We start from the raw sequence: 18,813 nt of genomic DNA, 5'->3' as shown, positions 1-18,813 counted from the left end.
TATATATATATATATTTTTAAAAATCAGACACAGTGCCAATTCTGTCAGGAAAGAGCTTCCCAGATATGAACAAAGATTGATAAATTCAGGTTATATTAGAGAGGTGAGGACAGTTATTTGGTTTCTGGACGCTCCCCATTTTCTGTCCTTTCACCTCTGGCTGGGAGGAAACGATAGCCCAGGAATAACCCCAAGCCTGAAGTCTATTCCTCCCCCTCCACCCTACCCCACCTCCCCTCCTGACACCCACACTCATCAATACCTCATTACCACTCCCACCACTGGCCAAAGTGAACATGAAGTGATTTCCTTCCTTGTTTGCAACTCCTCACTGCCACAAGTTCCAATGCAACCCCTCCTATCAAAACACCACACACCTCCAGAAACGCATGCAACCAAGGGAAGGGAGCAGGAGTTAGTGGCCAAGCTTGGGGTGATGGCATATTGGCTCAGAGATCCAATGTACCTTCAGACAACTCTTAGAGTCCAATGTTTATGCATTGCCCGATCCAGGGATATTTTGCTTACAGAGGGTCCTGTGAACAAACCGCAGAAAAAATGGCTAAAAAAATGCACGCAGCAACCTCATTGACTTTCTCTGTCCAATTATGCATTATTTCCATTTAGAGACCTTCCTCCAACTACTCAGGATTAAAAGGGAGGTGGGGGACAAGCACAAGGGGTAAAGGTAATCCCACGCCCATGCTTTATACTGGGTCTGTCACTTAGATGGACACAGCCTGAAGAAGAGTCTCGACCCGTTAACGTCACCTATTCCTTTTCTCTAGAGATGCTGCCTGACCCGCTGAGTTACTCCAGCTTTTTGCATCTATCCACAGACACAGACACACAAGAGCAGCTACAATACCGGGCTCATAGAGTTCGTAATGCAGTCTCAAGCATCAGGAATTGAACTCTCGGTGCTACAGACTGCATTGCCAGGCCCGACCTCTCCTCCTGTCGTCAAAACGAATGATTAACATTTACCACAAATTCATTTTACATCAGCCACTCTCTCCCGCGCTTCCCACTGGAGTTCCTGACCCACTTCCCTGCGAAAAGGAATCACGGATGGCCAAGTGGCGTCGCAAGTTCCTTCAGACTGTATCAAAGCCTGGGTATCAAGCCTTATTTTGTAATGAGGGCACCTCCATGAGGACTTTGACCCACAACTCAGAACAACAAAGCTACAAATCCAACATCACTTTCCACTCCCAACTTGCACAATACATCCTGTTCCTTACTGACCTTTCCCAACCCATCACACCATTTTCCCTCTTTGTCATTCCAAGTTCCAACACTTTTTTTTTTTTTTACAGTATAACAATTCGAGTATTCAATGTGTTAAAAATCCAAAATCCAAGTTTCCTTACAATAATAATTTAAAAAAAGGTTTTCTTAAAAAATTATTTAAGTTGCCACTTGATAAAAATGTCATAGCTTTTTCTTTGCAAAAGTCTATTTTTACAGCACGTAGTATTATAACAACAAACTATGAGGGAATATCATTAAATTTGGCTATGTTATATTCTCAAAGCTTTGAAAATTGAGATGCCTAGAAGCTAAAGGTGAAATGAAGGGTTTCAGCAAACTTACTCCCTATTCCCCTGTCTACCCTTTCCACAGTGGTGTTAAAGATAGTTTTAAATGGTTAACACCTTCACTATATATGACAGGCAAAGGTAAGATGTTTGATAGTGATAAGTCTATCGACATTGGCATCTAAGTCATGAGAAATAAGTAATAGATGACGAGTAATATATACTTGCAACATGAACAACCAGAAGGGCCTCATGTGCAAATGGACACTATCGTCATGGCGACCAAACTTTGGACTCCATATTTGCCCTCCTTTTGTACATTATTTTATATATTGAACAATACAAACAATTTTAAAGCTCTGTTCATGTTAAATAGATGAGAAGTTCTTGGCATCACTTCAATCTCCTGATAAAAGATCACCAAAATAACTACTTGAGTATGAATAACCTTCCCCCCTCCCCCCACCCTATCCCAATCCTTCCCCACCCAACCTTCCATTCAACATTGAACCAAAGAGACTTCCAATCACAAAACAAATGGTTAATCTCTTAGGTTCAGATTTTCAAACCTCCTTTAGTTGCTAATAATATAATAATATTATAATATGGAAAAAGAATCATCCATTTGGCCATGCAAGACAGGTCAAGCAGTGGAATCTTTGATCTTCTACTAAAGGTTAATCCCATGATTATGTGGAAGGCCAAAGACATTGAGATAGTTCTAGGATATAGTTCATATAAAGTACTGCTAGCCGCCTTTAGTTAAATGACAAGCATATACCACTTTGGGTTGTAGGGACGAACATGAAAGTTGTCAGGCAAACAAAAAAGCACTACTTGAGGCATTCTGCCTCTGATCCAAGCAGAAAAGGTAACTCCATCTCAATCTCCATTTTAGTTGTCCTTCTTCCTTCCTCTCGCTTCCTGCAGTGATTACAACCAAGTGAGGAAAGTCTCTTTAGGATTGAGGCTGGACTCCACATCAGGCAAGATGTCCGAGCCAAAGGGCTCCTGCAGGCTTGGCATCAGGTCCTCGCCTTCCAGGGTCCCGAGATCCACGTTGGTTCCAGGCAGGGAATCCAGGAAGTCAGGGAAGCGGCTGGGCTGATTTGTAGTCATCGCAGTCTGGCCCATATCACCTACAAGTAAAGAATAATGAACTTACTTTGAATGCTGCTAAAAATACATTCCTCACATAAGCTCTAAGCCAACAAAACTCAGAAAGGTTTAGTTTAGTTTTGTTTAGTTTAGAGATACAGTGCGAAAATAGGTCCTTCTACTCACCTAACAAGGTGAGCACCTAAACAAACACTACAGACCACTTCTTGCACTACCATTAACTTGTTTTCTAATTGTGTTTTGCACTAATGTCTTGTATTTGCAGTTTTTTCTTTTCACGGTCTTGTATGATTTATATATAATTTAGGTTTTGTGTCTGTCTCAGTCTCTGTGCCTGTGATGCTGCTGCAAGATTTTCATTGTACCTGTATTTGACCATACTTGTGCATATGACAATAACCTTGACTTGACTCAGTTGTGAGTTTAATGCCCAGTTTGAATCTGAGCTCTATAGATCAGAAAGACTCTGATGTATGTAACCATTTAGTAAGATACTGAAGGGTCACTGGTAAGTTACAGAAATCGTCCACATATATGAATGCATTATTCTTGTTGGACTGAATCTCTGATTCAGAGTACAGACTCCAACCACACCAAACGAACTCAAATAGAGGTATCTATGAACTGTTAGATGATATTCCTTTGGAGCTAATTATTGTGTTTTAAATTATCTCTCTTTTGATTTAGAAAAGACACAAAATGCTGGAGTAACTCAGCATAGTAAGTTTGGGCAGTACGGTGGTGCAGCTCGGACATCTTGCCTGATCTGCCTTACAGAGCTTACAGCACCAGAGACCCGGGTTCGATCCCGACTACGGGTGCTGTCTGTACGGAGTTTTCCCTTGACCTGCGTGGGTTTTCTCTGTGATCTTCAGTTTCCTCCCACATTCCAAATACGTAAAGGTTTGTAGGTTAATTGCCATGGTCCAAAAGTAAATTATCCCTAGTATGTATAGGATAGTGTTAATGGGCGGGGATCGCTGGTCGGTGTATATTCGGTGAACCAGAAGGCCTGTTTCCACACTGTATCTCTAAATTAAACTCAGCAGATCTGACAACATCACTGGAGAAGATGGATAGGTGATGTTTCAGGTCAGGACCCTTCTTTAGACTGTCCATGTTCTCCAGGGATGCTGCCTGATCTGCTGAGTTACCCCACCATTTTGTATCTTTCCTTGGTAAACCAGCACCTGCAGTTCCTTGTTTCTACTCTTTCTTTTGATATATATGTTGTTGCTTTCATTTATAAACTGTTTTTTGTGAAAATGTGTTTCCACATCAAAAAATCATTTATTAATTAGTTATATATTTAAGGTTCAATTTAATGGCCGTGACTGCAGGATGTGGATGTATCCCTATCCATCACTTGGACCAGACTTCCCACCATCGGCCATCTACACTTCACAATGCCTCAGGTGAGCAGCCAACATAATCAATGGCTTGTCCCACCATGGTCATTCCTTCTTCTCTCCACTCCTGTCGGGTAGAAGGTTCAATGGGCGCTCCACCAGACTCAGGAACAGCTTCTTCCCCTCTGTTATCAGGCTTCTGAATGGTCTTTCCACAAGCCGGGGTATTGTGCAAATTCACCTCTACCCCATTGCGGACATTGGATTTTGTCTCTGGAACTGGTGCACGTCTATGCTGAGAACAATATTCTGCACTCTGTATCTTCCCCTTTGCTCTATCTTTTGTACTTGAGGTTGACGACTATATTGATGTATAGTATTATCTGATCTCTTTAGACTTTGGACTTTAGAGATACAGTGTGGAAACAGACCCTTCGGCCCACTGACTCTGCATCGACCAGCGATTACCCCGTACATGAGCAACATCCTACAAATTAGTGACAATGTACAATTTACACAAGCTAATTAAAATACAAACCTGTATGTCTTTGGAGTGTGGGAGGAAACCAGAGCACCCGGACGAAACCCACGTGGTCACAAGGAGAACGTACAATCTCCATACAGACAGCATCTGTAGTCAGGATCGAACCTGGGTCACTGGCGCTGTAAGGCAACGACTCTACCTCTGCGCCATTGTGCTGCCCTATCTCATAGGATAGCATACAAAACAAACCTTTTCACTATCATTGTTCTTGACTCACCTGTATCCATTTCCTCCACATGCCCCAAGAAGTCTTCAGGTGTTCTTCCCAGTCCTAAGCCACTGTCTGCACTTGCCTGCCGTGAGTGGTATGGTCCACTGTAAATGAAGACCAGTAGGGGATGGCAATAGCGGAGATGGAGAAGAAAGGAGATGGGAAATGGAGGAGAAAGGGAAGTCCGTTAATAACACTCGCTCAAACTAATGTTTCTGCCAAAATTAAAGGTTGTTGTCAACTGAATGTTGAATTTGTAAATTAAAACCCAACTTGCCTGTTGAGGAAGGGATCAGAGCCATTGTTGGTGATGGCGTGCATCTCCTGCGTCATCGCTGGTGTAGAGACAGCATTCTGGGCTGCGGGGAGGTTGTCTGATTCAATGGGAATCTGATTGGGTATCTGATTATATAAGGCCTTCTCCTGAAAGAAATGCAGATGTTATAACCAAGTGCCAACATCAAAGAGAAAATAAACTTCCATTCAGCTCTTCAATCTCCAGAATGTCTGACTCAGGTAAAGAAATTCAAGAATCACAAATAGAAGCATGTACGGACAACACACACTACACACTCACACACACCCATCGCACACATCACACACACACATGCACACTCAAACACACCCGTGCACACTCAAACACAACCCTGCACACTCACACACACCAGTGCACACTCACACACAACCCTGCACACTCCCAGACCACAGTGCACACTCAAACACAACAGTGCACACTCACACACACATGCCACTCACACACACACATGCACAGTCACACCACACACATGCATACTCACACACCAACTGCACAGTCACAACACACATGCACACTCACACACACCCATGCACACTCACACACACACATGCACTCACACACACACATGCACAGTCACACACACACACATGCATACTCACACACACACATGCACACTCACACACACACATGCGCACTCACACACACACATGCACAGTCACACACACACACATGCATACTCACACACACACATGCACTCACACACACACATGCATACTCACACACACACATGCACACTCACACACACACACATGCATACTCACACACACACATGCACACTCACACACACACATGCGCACTCACACACACACATGCACACTCACACACACACATGCACACTCACACACACACATGCACACTCACACACACACATGCAGTCACACACACACACATGCATACTCACACACACACATGCACACTCACACACACACATGCACACTCACACACACACACATGCATACTCACACACACACATGCACACTCACACACACACATGCATACTCACACACACACACATGCATACTCACACACACACATGCAGTCACACACACATGCACAGTCACACACACACATGCACAGTCACACACACATGCACATTCACACACACATATGCACACTCACACATGTGCATGCACTCACACACACACACACACGCATGCACTCACACACACACGAGCATACTCACGCACACACACATGCACACTCACACACACACATGGACACTCACACACACATGCACACTCACACACACGCATGCACTCACACACATGCACACTCAACCACACATGCACACTCACACACACAAGCACACTCACATGCACACACACACATATACACACACACACACACACACACGCACACACACCCGCACACGCACACACACAGAAATACATATGTGTCTTTGTGTATGTATATATAGACACACAAACTCCAAAGACTTGAGGTTTGTAGGTTAATTGGCTATGGTAAGAATCGTAAATAGTCTCTAATGTGTAGGATAGTGCTTGTGTACGGGGTGATCGCTGGTCGGCACTGACTTGGTAGGCCGAAGGGCCTATTTCCATGCTGTATCTCTAAAGTCTAAACGCAACTGTCCAGCTCTTGCCACGTATACAGGTGTTGGACAAAAGACAGATCGATTCCAGAACTCCTGTTTCCCCACTGTATCTCTGAAGTAAACTAAATTCCCAAGTAAAGATTACTCTCCCACTGCATTTCAAATGAAAGCTTCGTTTTCTCAACCAAATCTTTCTCCTTTTTTGGACATTGAACCTGTCGGGACACGAGGATGGGCATCCAGATTCATCAGTTGTTCAAGGGAAACAAAATATGGTCGCCAACGGGAGTCGTGGAATTGTTGCTTGGTTCAAAGGCATCCCAGCAGCTGTCGCCCAGACAGGAATATGCAGGGAAAGGCTATCCCATCAGCTGCTGGAAGCTGCCACTGTACGCTTTAACCAAGAGTTTGGCTTTAAACACATTGCTTCCAAATTTTAAGAGAATGCTCCCAGGAATGAATGGATTAACAAATGATAAGCGTTTGGTGGTACTGGGCCTGTGCTCACTGGAGTTTAGGAGCATGTGGGGGGACCTCATTGAAACTTACCAAATAGTGAAAGGCTTGGACAGAGTGGATGTGGAAAGGATTCTTCCACTAATGGGAGAGTCTTGGACCAAAGTTTCATAGCCTCAGAATAAAAGGATGTACCTTTAGAGAGGAGATGAGGAGGAATTTCTTTAGTCAAAGGGTGGTGAAGCTGTGGAATTCATTGCCACAGACGGCTGTGGAGGCCATCAATAAATATTTTTAAGGCGGTGATTGATTAGTATGTCAGGGGTTGAGGAGAGAAGGCAGGAGAATGGGGTTGAGAGGACAAGGTAGATCAGCCATGATCGAATGGCAGAGTAGACGATGGGCCGAATGGCCTAATTCTGCTCCTATAACTTATGAACTTATGATCAATGGACTGATCCCACAGACTACCTCCTGCCATCTCCCAACTGCGGTGAAGCTGTTTTGATCAGCATCTTCTGAGGGCCTGCATGAAAACAAGATTTTGAAATGGTTCTGCCCTCTTCTCTCCCTATCTCACGCCTTTTGACTTTTCATCGCTGGCCTTCATTCAACCACCTGCCTATAAAGCCCATCCCACCCCCTCTTCACCTGTATCCACCCGTAGATACTTGCTAGGCCCCGTCACCACCAAACTTTCAGCTTTCTCCTGAACCCCCGCCACCTAAATCAGTATGAAGAAGGGTGGCACAGTGGTGCAGCAGTAGAGCGCAACAATACTTGCAGTGCCCGAGACCCAGGTTCGATCCTGACTGCGGGTGCTGACTGTGTGGAGTTTGTACATTCTCCCTGTAGGATGGGGGTAGGTTTATATGGAGCATAAACACCAGCAAAGACTTGTTGGGCCGAGCGGTCTGTTTGGTGTAGTCGTTTCTATGTGGTACATAATTTGCTCCACTCCCTGTTGTTAGCGAATAGCCTGTCTGCCATTTGCACTCAGTACCTTTGGACTTTAGAGAACAGGCCCTTCGGCCAGCGATCACCCCCTGCACTATCCTATACACTAGGGATAATTTTACTGAAGCCAATTAATCTACAAATCTGTATGTCTTTGGAGTGTTGGAGGAAACCGGAGCATCCAGAGGAAACCCACGTGGTCACAGGGAGAACGTACAAATTCTGTACAGACCTACAATCTACAATAATCTACAAACCTGTAGTCAGGATCAAACCCGGGTCTCTGTAAGGCAGCAACTCTATCACTGTGCCTCTGTGCAACCAACAGCCCAACAGCTTTTAAACACACAGCCCACCAGGTGTACGATGGTTCACAAGAGAGTGTCTGAAGAAGGGTTGTGACCTAACTATCGCCTATCCATGTTCTCCTGAGATGCTGCCTGACCGTCTGAGTTACTGCAGCAGGTTCACGTTGATCATCGATCACCTGTTCACACTAGTTCTATGTTATGAACTTTTGCACTCCTTGCACACTCCCTACACACACTCGCGGCAATTTACAGAGGCCAATTAACCTACAAATCCGCACATCTTTGGGATGTGAGAGGAAACCGGAGCACCCAGAGGAAACCCACACAGTCACAGGGGGAACATGTGACCTCCACACAGACAGGATCAAACCGGGGTCTCTGGTGCTGTGAGGCAGTGGAGTACCAGAGCCCCAGCCGCACGGGGCAAATTCGTCTCGCCGATTGGCCGCGGAAGGCCCAGTGTGGTCAAGATCGGCCACCCCGCCCAGCCTAGACGTCACATTTTGGGGGGGGGGGGGGCTTCCAGTGGGGATTTTATCATGATTACATAAGGGGACAAGACCACCAGTTGCCAGAAAATCAGTGTTGGACCTGTACTTATTTTATTCTGTGGCAGCTTACTGTGTTCAAACTTGCCACTATTATAAAAAGACTACCCTTCAAAAGTGCTTCATTGTCTTTAAGCGCCTCCGGAGGCCTTGAAATGAACGTGACAGGGGCTAGGTACTAATAAGTCCTTCTTTTGTCTTGATCGGAACTTGCTAAAATGAAATGAATATATCAGTGGGGGTAGAGATCGGCTCTGTAATGTGACCCCTCCAGAATCGGGATTAAGATTTTCTAAGTGCATTGAGTTGATCATTTCTTTGTGCAGTATTATGAAATAGGTATCAGACAGTAGGCAGCACAATTTACCTCCTTGCCCAATTTGATTTATTTTTATTGCACAGAATAATACCGCACAAGAACTGGCCCTTCGGCCCTTCAGTCTGTGCTGAACAAGATGCCATCATTTATCTACCTGCACATAATCCATTTCCCTCGATCCCCTGTATTAACATCTGCCTATTTAAGTCTTTTAAATGCCACTAATGTATCTGCTTCAACCACCGGCACCGTGTTCCAGACACCCTATTTGTAAAAAAAACATGCCCACGCATCTCATTTAAACTTTGTCCCCTCACCATGAAGCTATGCCCTCTAGTTTTTGATTTTTCAATCCTGGGAAAAAGATTCTGACTTTCAATGTCACTCATTATTTTATATACTTATATCAGGTCTCCCTGCAACCTCCGGCGTTCTAGAGAAAACAATCCAAGTCTGTCCAACCTGTGACTGTAGCTAATACCACCTAATTCATGGCATCTTCCTGTAATGGGGCGACCAGAACTGCAAGCAATACTGCAAATGCAGCCTATCCATACCAGAGATGTGCGGTTTTGTAGGTTAATTGGCCTCTATAAATTGTCCCTGGTTGGGAATAGATGAGAAAGGTGGATAATTTAGAACTAGTGTGAACAGGCGATCTATAGCCAGTGAGACAAAGGTCCTGTTGCCATGCTGTATCTCTAAACTAATAAACAAATGGGACTAAAGCAGAGTTGTGTAATTGGTTTCTGTACATTGCCCCGGGTGTGTAGGAGAAACCTAGTGTACGGGTGATCGTTGGTCAGTGTGGACTCCTTGGGCAGATTGGTTCACACCCTATCTCTAAACTTAAACTAAAGTAGATAGGCAATAAGGTCAGCATGGACATGGTGGGCCGAAGGGCCTGCACCGTACCATACACGGCACAACACTAAACTAGATGTCCTGGACTTACTTGACAACAAGTGACAAACAACATCAAAAAACATGTACAGAACATCAGACTGACAAGGAGATGGGGGGAGAAATGGAATGGCAGATTGACAGAGGGAAACAGAGAGAGAAATATGGCACGAATCATTAATAATTTCTTCCCAATGATTTACTGTCAAATTATTGGAGAATGACGCAAGTTGAAAACAACTTTGCTCTAAGCTGCTGTGAGGCTGCAAACATCAATTATTCAGCTTGAGCTGAGGTAAAATCCTCCAGAAAAACAACCTGACAGGATCTGGTTTGGTGATAATATGGCTGGGCTCAATCACAGGAAGTGTGTGTGATTTGTTTACACTCCTATCCTGGAGTTGGGGAGGAAGTGACAGAGTGAGTAGATGTTGGGGAGGAAAGGGATGACTCTTTAGACTTTAGATTTCAGAGATACAGCTGCCTTCGGCCCACCGAGTCCGCGCCGACCTGCGATCACCCCATACACTAGCACTATTAAACACACTGGGGAAAATTTACAATTTACTTTCAAACCTATACGTCTTCTGAGTGAGGGTGGAAACCGGAGTACCCAGAGAAAACCCACGCGGTCACAGAGAGAATGTGCAAACTCCGTATAAACGGCACCCGTAGTCAGGATTGAACCTGGGTCTCTGGCGCTGTAAGGCAGCAACTCTACTGCTGCACCACCGTGCCGCAGTTTAAACTTAGTTTAGTTTAGTTTAGTTTAAACCTTTCCTATGAATGTACTAATGTATCTGTGCTGTGTCTTTTAAACATAGTGCCCTCCACAATGTTTTGAACCAAAACCCATCATTTATTTATTTGCCTCTGTACTCCACAATTTGAGATTTGTAATAGAAAAAAATCACATGTGGTTAAAGTGCACATTGTCAGATTTTAATAAAGGTTCCAAACATTGTGGCGGGCACTGTACCTCCTTTGGCAGCTCGTTCCACATACCCACTGAGTGAAAAGTTACCCCTCCGATTCCTTTTAAATATTTCCCCTCTCACCTTAAACCTATGTCCTCTGCTTCTTGATTCCGCCACCCTGGGTAAAGAGCATTCACCCTGCCTGTTCCGCTAACATTGACCTTGGGGAGAAGATGGCAGCAGGAGAAGATAAATAACTACCTGTCTCATGAGTTCCTGCTGCAGATGCTTGATCCTCTCTTTCTCCATCTGGATTTGCTGGAGCCGCATCTTCTGCTGGTGTTTCTGCTGTACCGTCAAGGCGCTGGAGAGACTCATCATGGCCAGCCGAGGATTCTGGGAGGGCATGCCGGAGGGGGTCACAGTGGTGTTTGGTGTCATCTGCTGTTGGTTCATCACTGGGGAGAGAAAGGCAAGTGGTTAACTCCGACTGCAGCGTAATTATCCTCTGCAGTTGCTGAAAGCACGAGGCCCTGGACCATGCACCGGGGAGTAACAGGATGGCGTCCCCTTGTGCTGGTGGCTCCTACACTCTACCCTCGCTAAACATCAAGATTTTGTTGTGTTTATTACGATTGTCACTTACACCGAGGTACAGAGAGTTTCAACAGAGCTAGTTTATCATTGGCATGCTTACCGAGATACAGTGAAAAGATTTTGTTGCATGCTATCCAGTCAGTGTAAAAGGCTGTACATGATTACAATCAAGATGTCCACAGTGTTGATACAGGATAAAGGGAATGACGTTTAGTGCAAGACTAGTAAAGTCCAATTAAAGATAGCTCGAAGGCTCAAATGGGGTAGGTGATAGCTCAGGACCGCTCTCTAGTTGGTGAGAGGATGGTTCAGTTACCCGATAACAGCTGGGAAGAAACTGTCCCTGAATCTGGCGTTTTCAAACTTCTGTACCTCTTGCCCGATGGGAGAGGGGAGAAGAGGGAGTGGAGAGGAAGAGGCAGCGTGAAGTGTAGATGGAGTCAATGGAAGGGATGTTGGTTTGTCCAAGGGTCTGGGTTGCGCTCACAATTCTCTGCACATTTTTGCAGGCTGTTCCCAAACCATGCTGTGATGGATCCTGATAAAATGCTTGCTACGGCACATCTGTAGAAGTTGTAAAGAATTGTTGGTGACATGCCAAACTTCCTAAAGGGCCTGTCCCACTTTCACAACCTTTTTTACTCGTGGACATTTTTCATCAGGCTAGAAAAAACGCCACAACCTACTTGATGCCATGAGTGCCTACGACTAGCATCACGACCTATCTGCGACCTCCTACGACCTTGTGACGACCATGCTGCGAGTATGAGTCAAGGACAAACTCGGCAGAGGTCGTGAATTAGGTCGTGAAAGTGGGACAGGCCCTTTACTCCAGCTCTTTGCGTCTATCTTTGATATGAACCAGCATCTGCAGTTCCTTGTTTCCACTTATTGTACATATACCTAGCTACAGCAAAATTCCTTTTTTGCATAGGGTTTAGTAAAATATCTTACTATACATAGCCACAATCATACTTAAGTACAAAAGTGCAAGAATAGTAGATTACACTGAGGCAGTGTTCAAGAGTCGCCATGTTTCTGGCACCATTTTATGTGATTCAAGTCCATAGTTGTGATTAATATAGAGTTTTAACTTTACCATAGAGGCCCGTTGTTCTGGCCGTGACACTGGGTCGGAGTTGCAAGATCGGCCTTGCATTTGTGCGGTCAAATGGGACTAGCTTAAAATGGTCGACATGAACAAGATGAGTCAAAGGGCCTGTGTCTGTGCTATGTTGGACCTTTCACAGGAGTGTCCTCGCATGGAGGAAGTTTACCAACAACTTGTCAAGTGGAATTAGGGATGGGCATGAATTGTTTTTTACCTGCAATGCCTGCAGCTTGTAAATGAATAAAAGAAAATGCTCCACGCAGTGCAAGATAAAAACAGGTGTTACATCACCGTCCTGGGTGACTATCCCTCGGAATGGACTAACCGTGCTGTTTATGGCCTCTCTTGTCAATGTATAATCTGCCCCCTCTTATGCTCCCAATCTATCCACAACAAAGGCAGGAATCTGGCTGATGTGCTTCCAGGATTGACCCGGAATCTCCAGGAATTAAAATTACTTCCAGGAGCATCTGGAAGAGCCAGGAGCAACAGGTTAGGTTAATGGCCAAATGCTGTGCTGTGAATTGCCTTCAGCAAGGCTGGAGTGTGTGCATCCCTGGTGTAAGGTGAACTAGGCAAAGAGTAGGCTGAAAGGAGATTGGGATTTCAGTAGGTGGGGTGAGGGAGTAAGGGCATATGAGGACTAGAGCACGTCTGTTTGTGCACGTGTGTGCGTGTGCCTGTATGTGTGTGTGTGTCTGTAAATACATTTTAGTTTTAGTTTTAGTTCAGTCACGTGTACCAAGGTTTCAAGGTCAGTTTATTGCCACATGTACCAATTAAGGTACAGTGAAATTTGAGTTACCACACAGCCATACCAAGTGAAAAGCAACAAGACACACAGTCACTTAAAATAAAATTAACATAAACATCCACCACAGCGGCTCCCCACATTCCTCACTGTGATGGAAGGTAACAAAGTCCAATCTTCTCCCTCTTTATTCTCGCACGGTCGGGGCTGTCGAACCATCTGCAGTCAGGGCGATCAAAGCTCCCGCAGCCGGCGATCCGAAGCCCTCGCGTCGGGGTGATCGAAACTCCCTCATCGGGTCAGTTGAAACTCTCCGCGGCTTGGAGCTCCCGAATCGGTCTCTAACCAGGGACCGCGGGCTCCACGATGTTAAAGTCCACAGGCCCGCGATTGGAGCTCTTCACAGTCGATCCCCGGCAAAGGGATCGCAAGGTCCACGATGGTAAGTCCACAGGCCCGCGGTTGAAGCGCTGGGTCAGTCTCCAGGAAAGGCCGCGCCACTCCACGATGTTAGGCCGCAGTGGGGACTGAGATACGATACGGGAATAAATCACATCTCCGTCGAGGCAAGTGATTGAAAAAAGTACAGTGAACAGCCTTTTTGTTGCATGCAGCTGAAAGACTATACATGATTACAATCGAGCCGCCCACTGTGTACAGTGCAGGGTTAAGGAAATAATGTTTAGTGCAATTTAAAGCTCAGTAAAGTCCAATTAAAGATAGTCCAAGGGTCTCCAATGAGGTAGATGATAGGTCAGGACCGCTCTCTAGTTGGTGACAGTTGCCTGACAACATGTGGGAAGAAACTGTTCCTGAATCTGGAGGTGTGCATTTTCAAAATTCTGTACCTCTTGCCTGATGGGAGAGTGGAGAAGAGGAGGTGACTGGAGTGAGACTCGTCCTTGATTATGCTGGTGGTCTTGCCGAGGTAGCGTGAAGTGTAGATGGAGTCAATGGAAGGGAGGTTGGTTTGTGTGATGGTCTGGGTTGTGCCCACAACTCTCTGCAATTTCTTGGGGTCTTATGGAGCTGTTCCCAAACCATGCTGTGGTGCTTGCAGTTTCAATCCTGATCTCCAGTGCTGCCTGTGTGGCGTTTGCACGTTCTCCCTGTGATCCATGATTTTCGTTCAACCTCTCCCCTCCCGGGTACTCCAGTTTCCTCCTACATCTCAAAGATGTGTGGGTTAGTAGACTAATTGGCCTCTGCATGCTGTCAGCTGTGCTCTGTGAGTGATGAGATGTGTTTGCCCTGAAGGTTGTGGCCACCAGCCATCCTCAGAGTGTCAAACGTGAAATATTGCTTCCAGCACAGCACAACTCATTCAGTTAAAATGGCAAAATAATATTTTAGCTTCAAGTTACAGCAAACAAATTATGAAAGCAAATGGGATGTTACAAAGGAAATGGCGCAGGCAGGTAGGAAAGTCTGGCTACAACTATACATGGCAATTGTGTGATCGCACTTGGAGTACAGTGTACAATTCTGGTCTCCACACTTAAGGAAGGATATTCTAGTATTGGAGGTTGTTCAGAGAATATTCACTGGATTAATTCACGGCAGCACTGTGGTACAGCTGGTAGTGCTGCTGCCTCACAGCGCTAGAGACTTCCTCCCACGTCCCAAAGACGGGCAGATTTGTAGGTTAATTGGCCTCTGTAAATTCCATCTTGAGTGTAGGGAGTTGATGAAAATATTTGATAACATAGAACTAGTGCGAACGGGTGATCGATGGTCAGGGTGGACTTGGTGGGCCGAAGGGTCTGTTTCCATGCTGTATCTCTAAACTGAATTCCTTGGATGAAGAATTCCTTTGTTTATGGAGAAAGGTTGGGGCCAATACTGATGGAAGTTTAGGAAAAACAAGAATGGTTTTATTGCAGCAAAGAAGATTTGGATGGGACTTAATGAGGCAGTTGGGAATTCGCAAAATGTGGACATAAGCCTCAGAGTAAGTGATTGTGCTCTTAAGACAGCGTTAAGGAGGAACTTCATGTAAGGATTGTGACACTTTGGAAGAATTATGGAGGCTGAGTCATTGAATACTTTCAAGGTCAAGGCAAACAGATCTTTGGTCCATAAGGACTGAAGGGTCATGAGAAACAAGTATTAAAGGGAGGGGGAGATCATCATCTTCAGTGAGGTGAGGTGGAGTCACATGGCCAGATAAAAGGGGTCAGTGGGGGTGGAGTGGAGAATGGGAAGCAATGGGGGAGGAGAGGGCGGGAGGATAATGGGATCGTCTTGGAAGGTGAGTATGTCATTCATATTTCTGGCAGGAATCCCAATCCAGCCCCGAACCAGGAAGACCTTGTTGGCCTGAAAATGTCCCTTGGCAAGCATCCCACCTGCACAATAGGTAGAGCTGCCGACTCACAGCCCCTGAGACCCGGTTCAATCCTCACCTCAGGTTCAAAGGCCTTTTATTGTCACGTGTACCAATTAAGGTACAGTGATATTTGATTTACCATACAGCCATACTAAAAAAAGCAACAAGACACACAACTACATAAAAGTTAACATAAACATCCACCACCGCAGATTCCCCACATTTAATTGTGCCTCTGTAAAATATCCCTAGTGTGTAGGGAGCAGACGTGGAAGTGGGATAACATAGAACTAGTGTGAACAGGTGATCAATGGTCAGCATGGAATCAGAGGGCAGAATAGCTTGCTTCCACGCTGTATCTTACAATCAATCAATTGGGGCAGCACAATGGCAATAAATATTACAAACCAGCACTGACTACACTGGTTCATAGAATAATCCCAAATATCTAGTTCTCTGCAACCTATTCTTATTTGTTTACCAACTCCCCTCCAATCCTCCTAACCCACATATACTAGGAGATAATTTAGAGACAATAGACAATTGACAATAGGTGCAGGAGTAGGCCATTCAGCCCTTCGAGCCAGCACCGCCATTTAATGTGATCATGGCTGATCATCCACAATCAGTACCCCGTTCCTGCCTTCTCGCCATATATCCTGACTGCTATCTTTAAGAGCTCTATCTAACTCTCTCTCTTGAAAGCATGCAGAGAATTGGCCTCCACTGCCTTCTGAGGCAGAGAATTCCACAGAGTCACAACTCTCTGGGTGAAAACGCATTTCCTCATCTCCGTTCTAAATGGCCTACCCCTTATTCTTAAACTGTGGCCCCTGGTTCTGGATTCACCCAACATTTGTAATATTAAGCCAATTAAACTGACAACACAGCTTTGGAAGCATCCTGTGGAAATGATGTGGTAGCAGAGAGAATGTGTAAACTAGATACAGGCAGCACCAGGGAGGGTGGGGTGCAGGAACAAACCTGGGTCACTGGAGCATTGAGAAACAGTTTAATCACAACGTAATCATACTGCTTCATGGATAGGAAGGGTTTAGAGGGCTTGGGCCAAATGCAGGCAAATGGGACCAACCTAGCTCAGTTGGGCAACTTGGTCGGCATGATCAAGTTGGGCAGAAGGGCCTGTTCCTCAGGTGTGTACAACTCAGTGAAAGTAAGCAAGGTTTAGGGTGTGCAGCACCCTCAATGAATGGCAAATGGGAACAAGGTGCCTTTTGAGGTTGGTGAATGAGGTACCTCATTTAGGGGTGGCGCAGTTGCACAACCGGCAGAGTTGCTGCCTCACAGTGCTGAAGACCCAGGTTCAATCCTGACCTCGGGTGCTGTCTGTGTGGATTTTGCACATTTATCTGTGACAGCGTGGGCTTCCTCTGGATGCTCTGGTCTCCTCCTGCACACCATATGGAGGTATATTAATTACCCACTGTAAATTGTCCCGAGTGTGCATTGGAATGGTAGAATCAATGGGGAATCAAGGAGGATAAAATGGAATTAATGTATGATTGGTATAAATGGCTGCTTGTTTGTCAGCATGGACTTGCTGGGCCGAAGGGCCTGTAACCGTGCTCCATGATTCCACGTGTTAGCGGACTTTGGACGTGGAAATGGCGGCTAAACATGGCGGCGCCTGCATGTGTAAATATGAAAAAAAGAATTTCACTACGTAGTTACACATGTGGCAACTAAAGCACCATTGAAATAAAGCACAATTGATTCACTACCCTGTTTTAATTTTTGATGTTCTTAAATTCTTAAGCATAAACACTACAACAATTACCAAGTAGTTAATGGATTTTGGAGAAATGTGGGTAAAACACCAATGGAAAACTGAGTAGAATGAAGGGTCTCGACCCAAAATGTCACCTATTCCCTTTTCTCCAAAGATACTGCCTGACCCACTGAGTTACTCCAGCATTTTGTGTCTACCTTCAATGGAAAACTGAACCAGGAATTTTAACAGCAGCCATGGTCGAAAGCTTCAGAAATCCCTCCATGAACCTTTACTTTCCTCTCATAAAACAGATCCTTAAAACCTACTGACCTGTAGGTCAGATCGGCAGCTGGCATTTCCAGTTCATCAACCTGAACCTAAACTTCCTAAGTAAGAATCTCGCTTTGCCATCTCTACCGTTCATCCATGCCGAGCTTCCTCCTTACTTGCAGAACAGGGTAAACAGGAATCTCCTCTTCTTTAAACTTCCCATAACTATTGGCAAATCGTGCATTTCAACTCTTTGCACACCACACCGATCGTAGACGGGCATGAGAGAGAGTTTATACATGTGGCCATCACGTGGGCGGTAGAGAAGCCTTAAGACCAATGGCACCATGGCCAGGAACAGCTACTTCCCCACAATCATCCCCTTCTTGACCAACCCGCTTAACTCGACCTTACCGAGGTGCCGCGCGGCGGAGGCTTCACGAGGTGCGGCAGTGCACGCCCGGAAGGTTTGTTGGTCGGCGGGACCTTGCCCGAAGACTCCTCGGTCAGAGGTACCTCGCCTGAAGGCTCGTGGGTCAACAGGACTGGGAGCTCGCCCAAAGGACCCACACGAAGGCTTGTTGGACGGCATAGCCGGGAACCCGTCCGAAATCTCATCGGTCGGCAGGACCGGAAAGCCAGCTGAAGACTCATCGGACGGCCGTAACCGGGAGGGAGCTGGAGGCATCGGGCGTGAGGAGCAAGGGCTGGTAGGAAAGTGAACAGGGGTAAAGCCCCCAGCTCCTTCAAGGTCAGCTGCAGGAGGCACCTGCAAGATGGCTGGGTGAAGAGAGGAGAGGGACGTCGGTTCGCGGGAACTGCTCAAGTGCGCTGAACCTGCGGGCTGACCGGACTTTGGACTCTGAATAATGGCGGTGCCTGCATGTGTAATATATGCGAAAATAATTTCACCGCACAATTGTATAAATGATCTAACCCCAACGGAGCAAAGGAACACTGCGGACCACCTCTTGCA

The 18,813-nt window shown here is 45.7% G+C and overlaps 1 protein-coding gene across 1 annotated transcript in view; it reads right to left on the bottom strand.

The window, feature by feature from the left end:
• Window positions 1–18,813, bottom strand: part of wwtr1 (WW domain containing transcription regulator 1) — a 111,826-nt gene continuing 93,013 nt past the window's right edge. The window contains exons 3-6 of the mRNA XM_033031861.1: window positions 11,309–11,505; window positions 5,043–5,188; window positions 4,772–4,869; window positions 1–2,681 (exon numbers count right to left, since the gene is read on the bottom strand). Coding sequence (XP_032887752.1) covers window positions 2,476–2,681; window positions 4,772–4,869; window positions 5,043–5,188; window positions 11,309–11,505 — 647 coding nt within the window. The 3' untranslated portion in view covers window positions 1–2,475. The remainder of the gene's footprint in view (window positions 2,682–4,771; window positions 4,870–5,042; window positions 5,189–11,308; window positions 11,506–18,813) is intronic.

This window comes from Amblyraja radiata, chromosome 13, assembly GCF_010909765.2.
Source record: "Amblyraja radiata isolate CabotCenter1 chromosome 13, sAmbRad1.1.pri, whole genome shotgun sequence".
NCBI lineage: Eukaryota > Metazoa > Chordata > Chondrichthyes > Rajiformes > Rajidae > Amblyraja > Amblyraja radiata.
The sequence above is the reverse complement of the archived record's forward strand: the minus strand, read 5'-3'. Positions and strand labels throughout refer to the sequence as shown.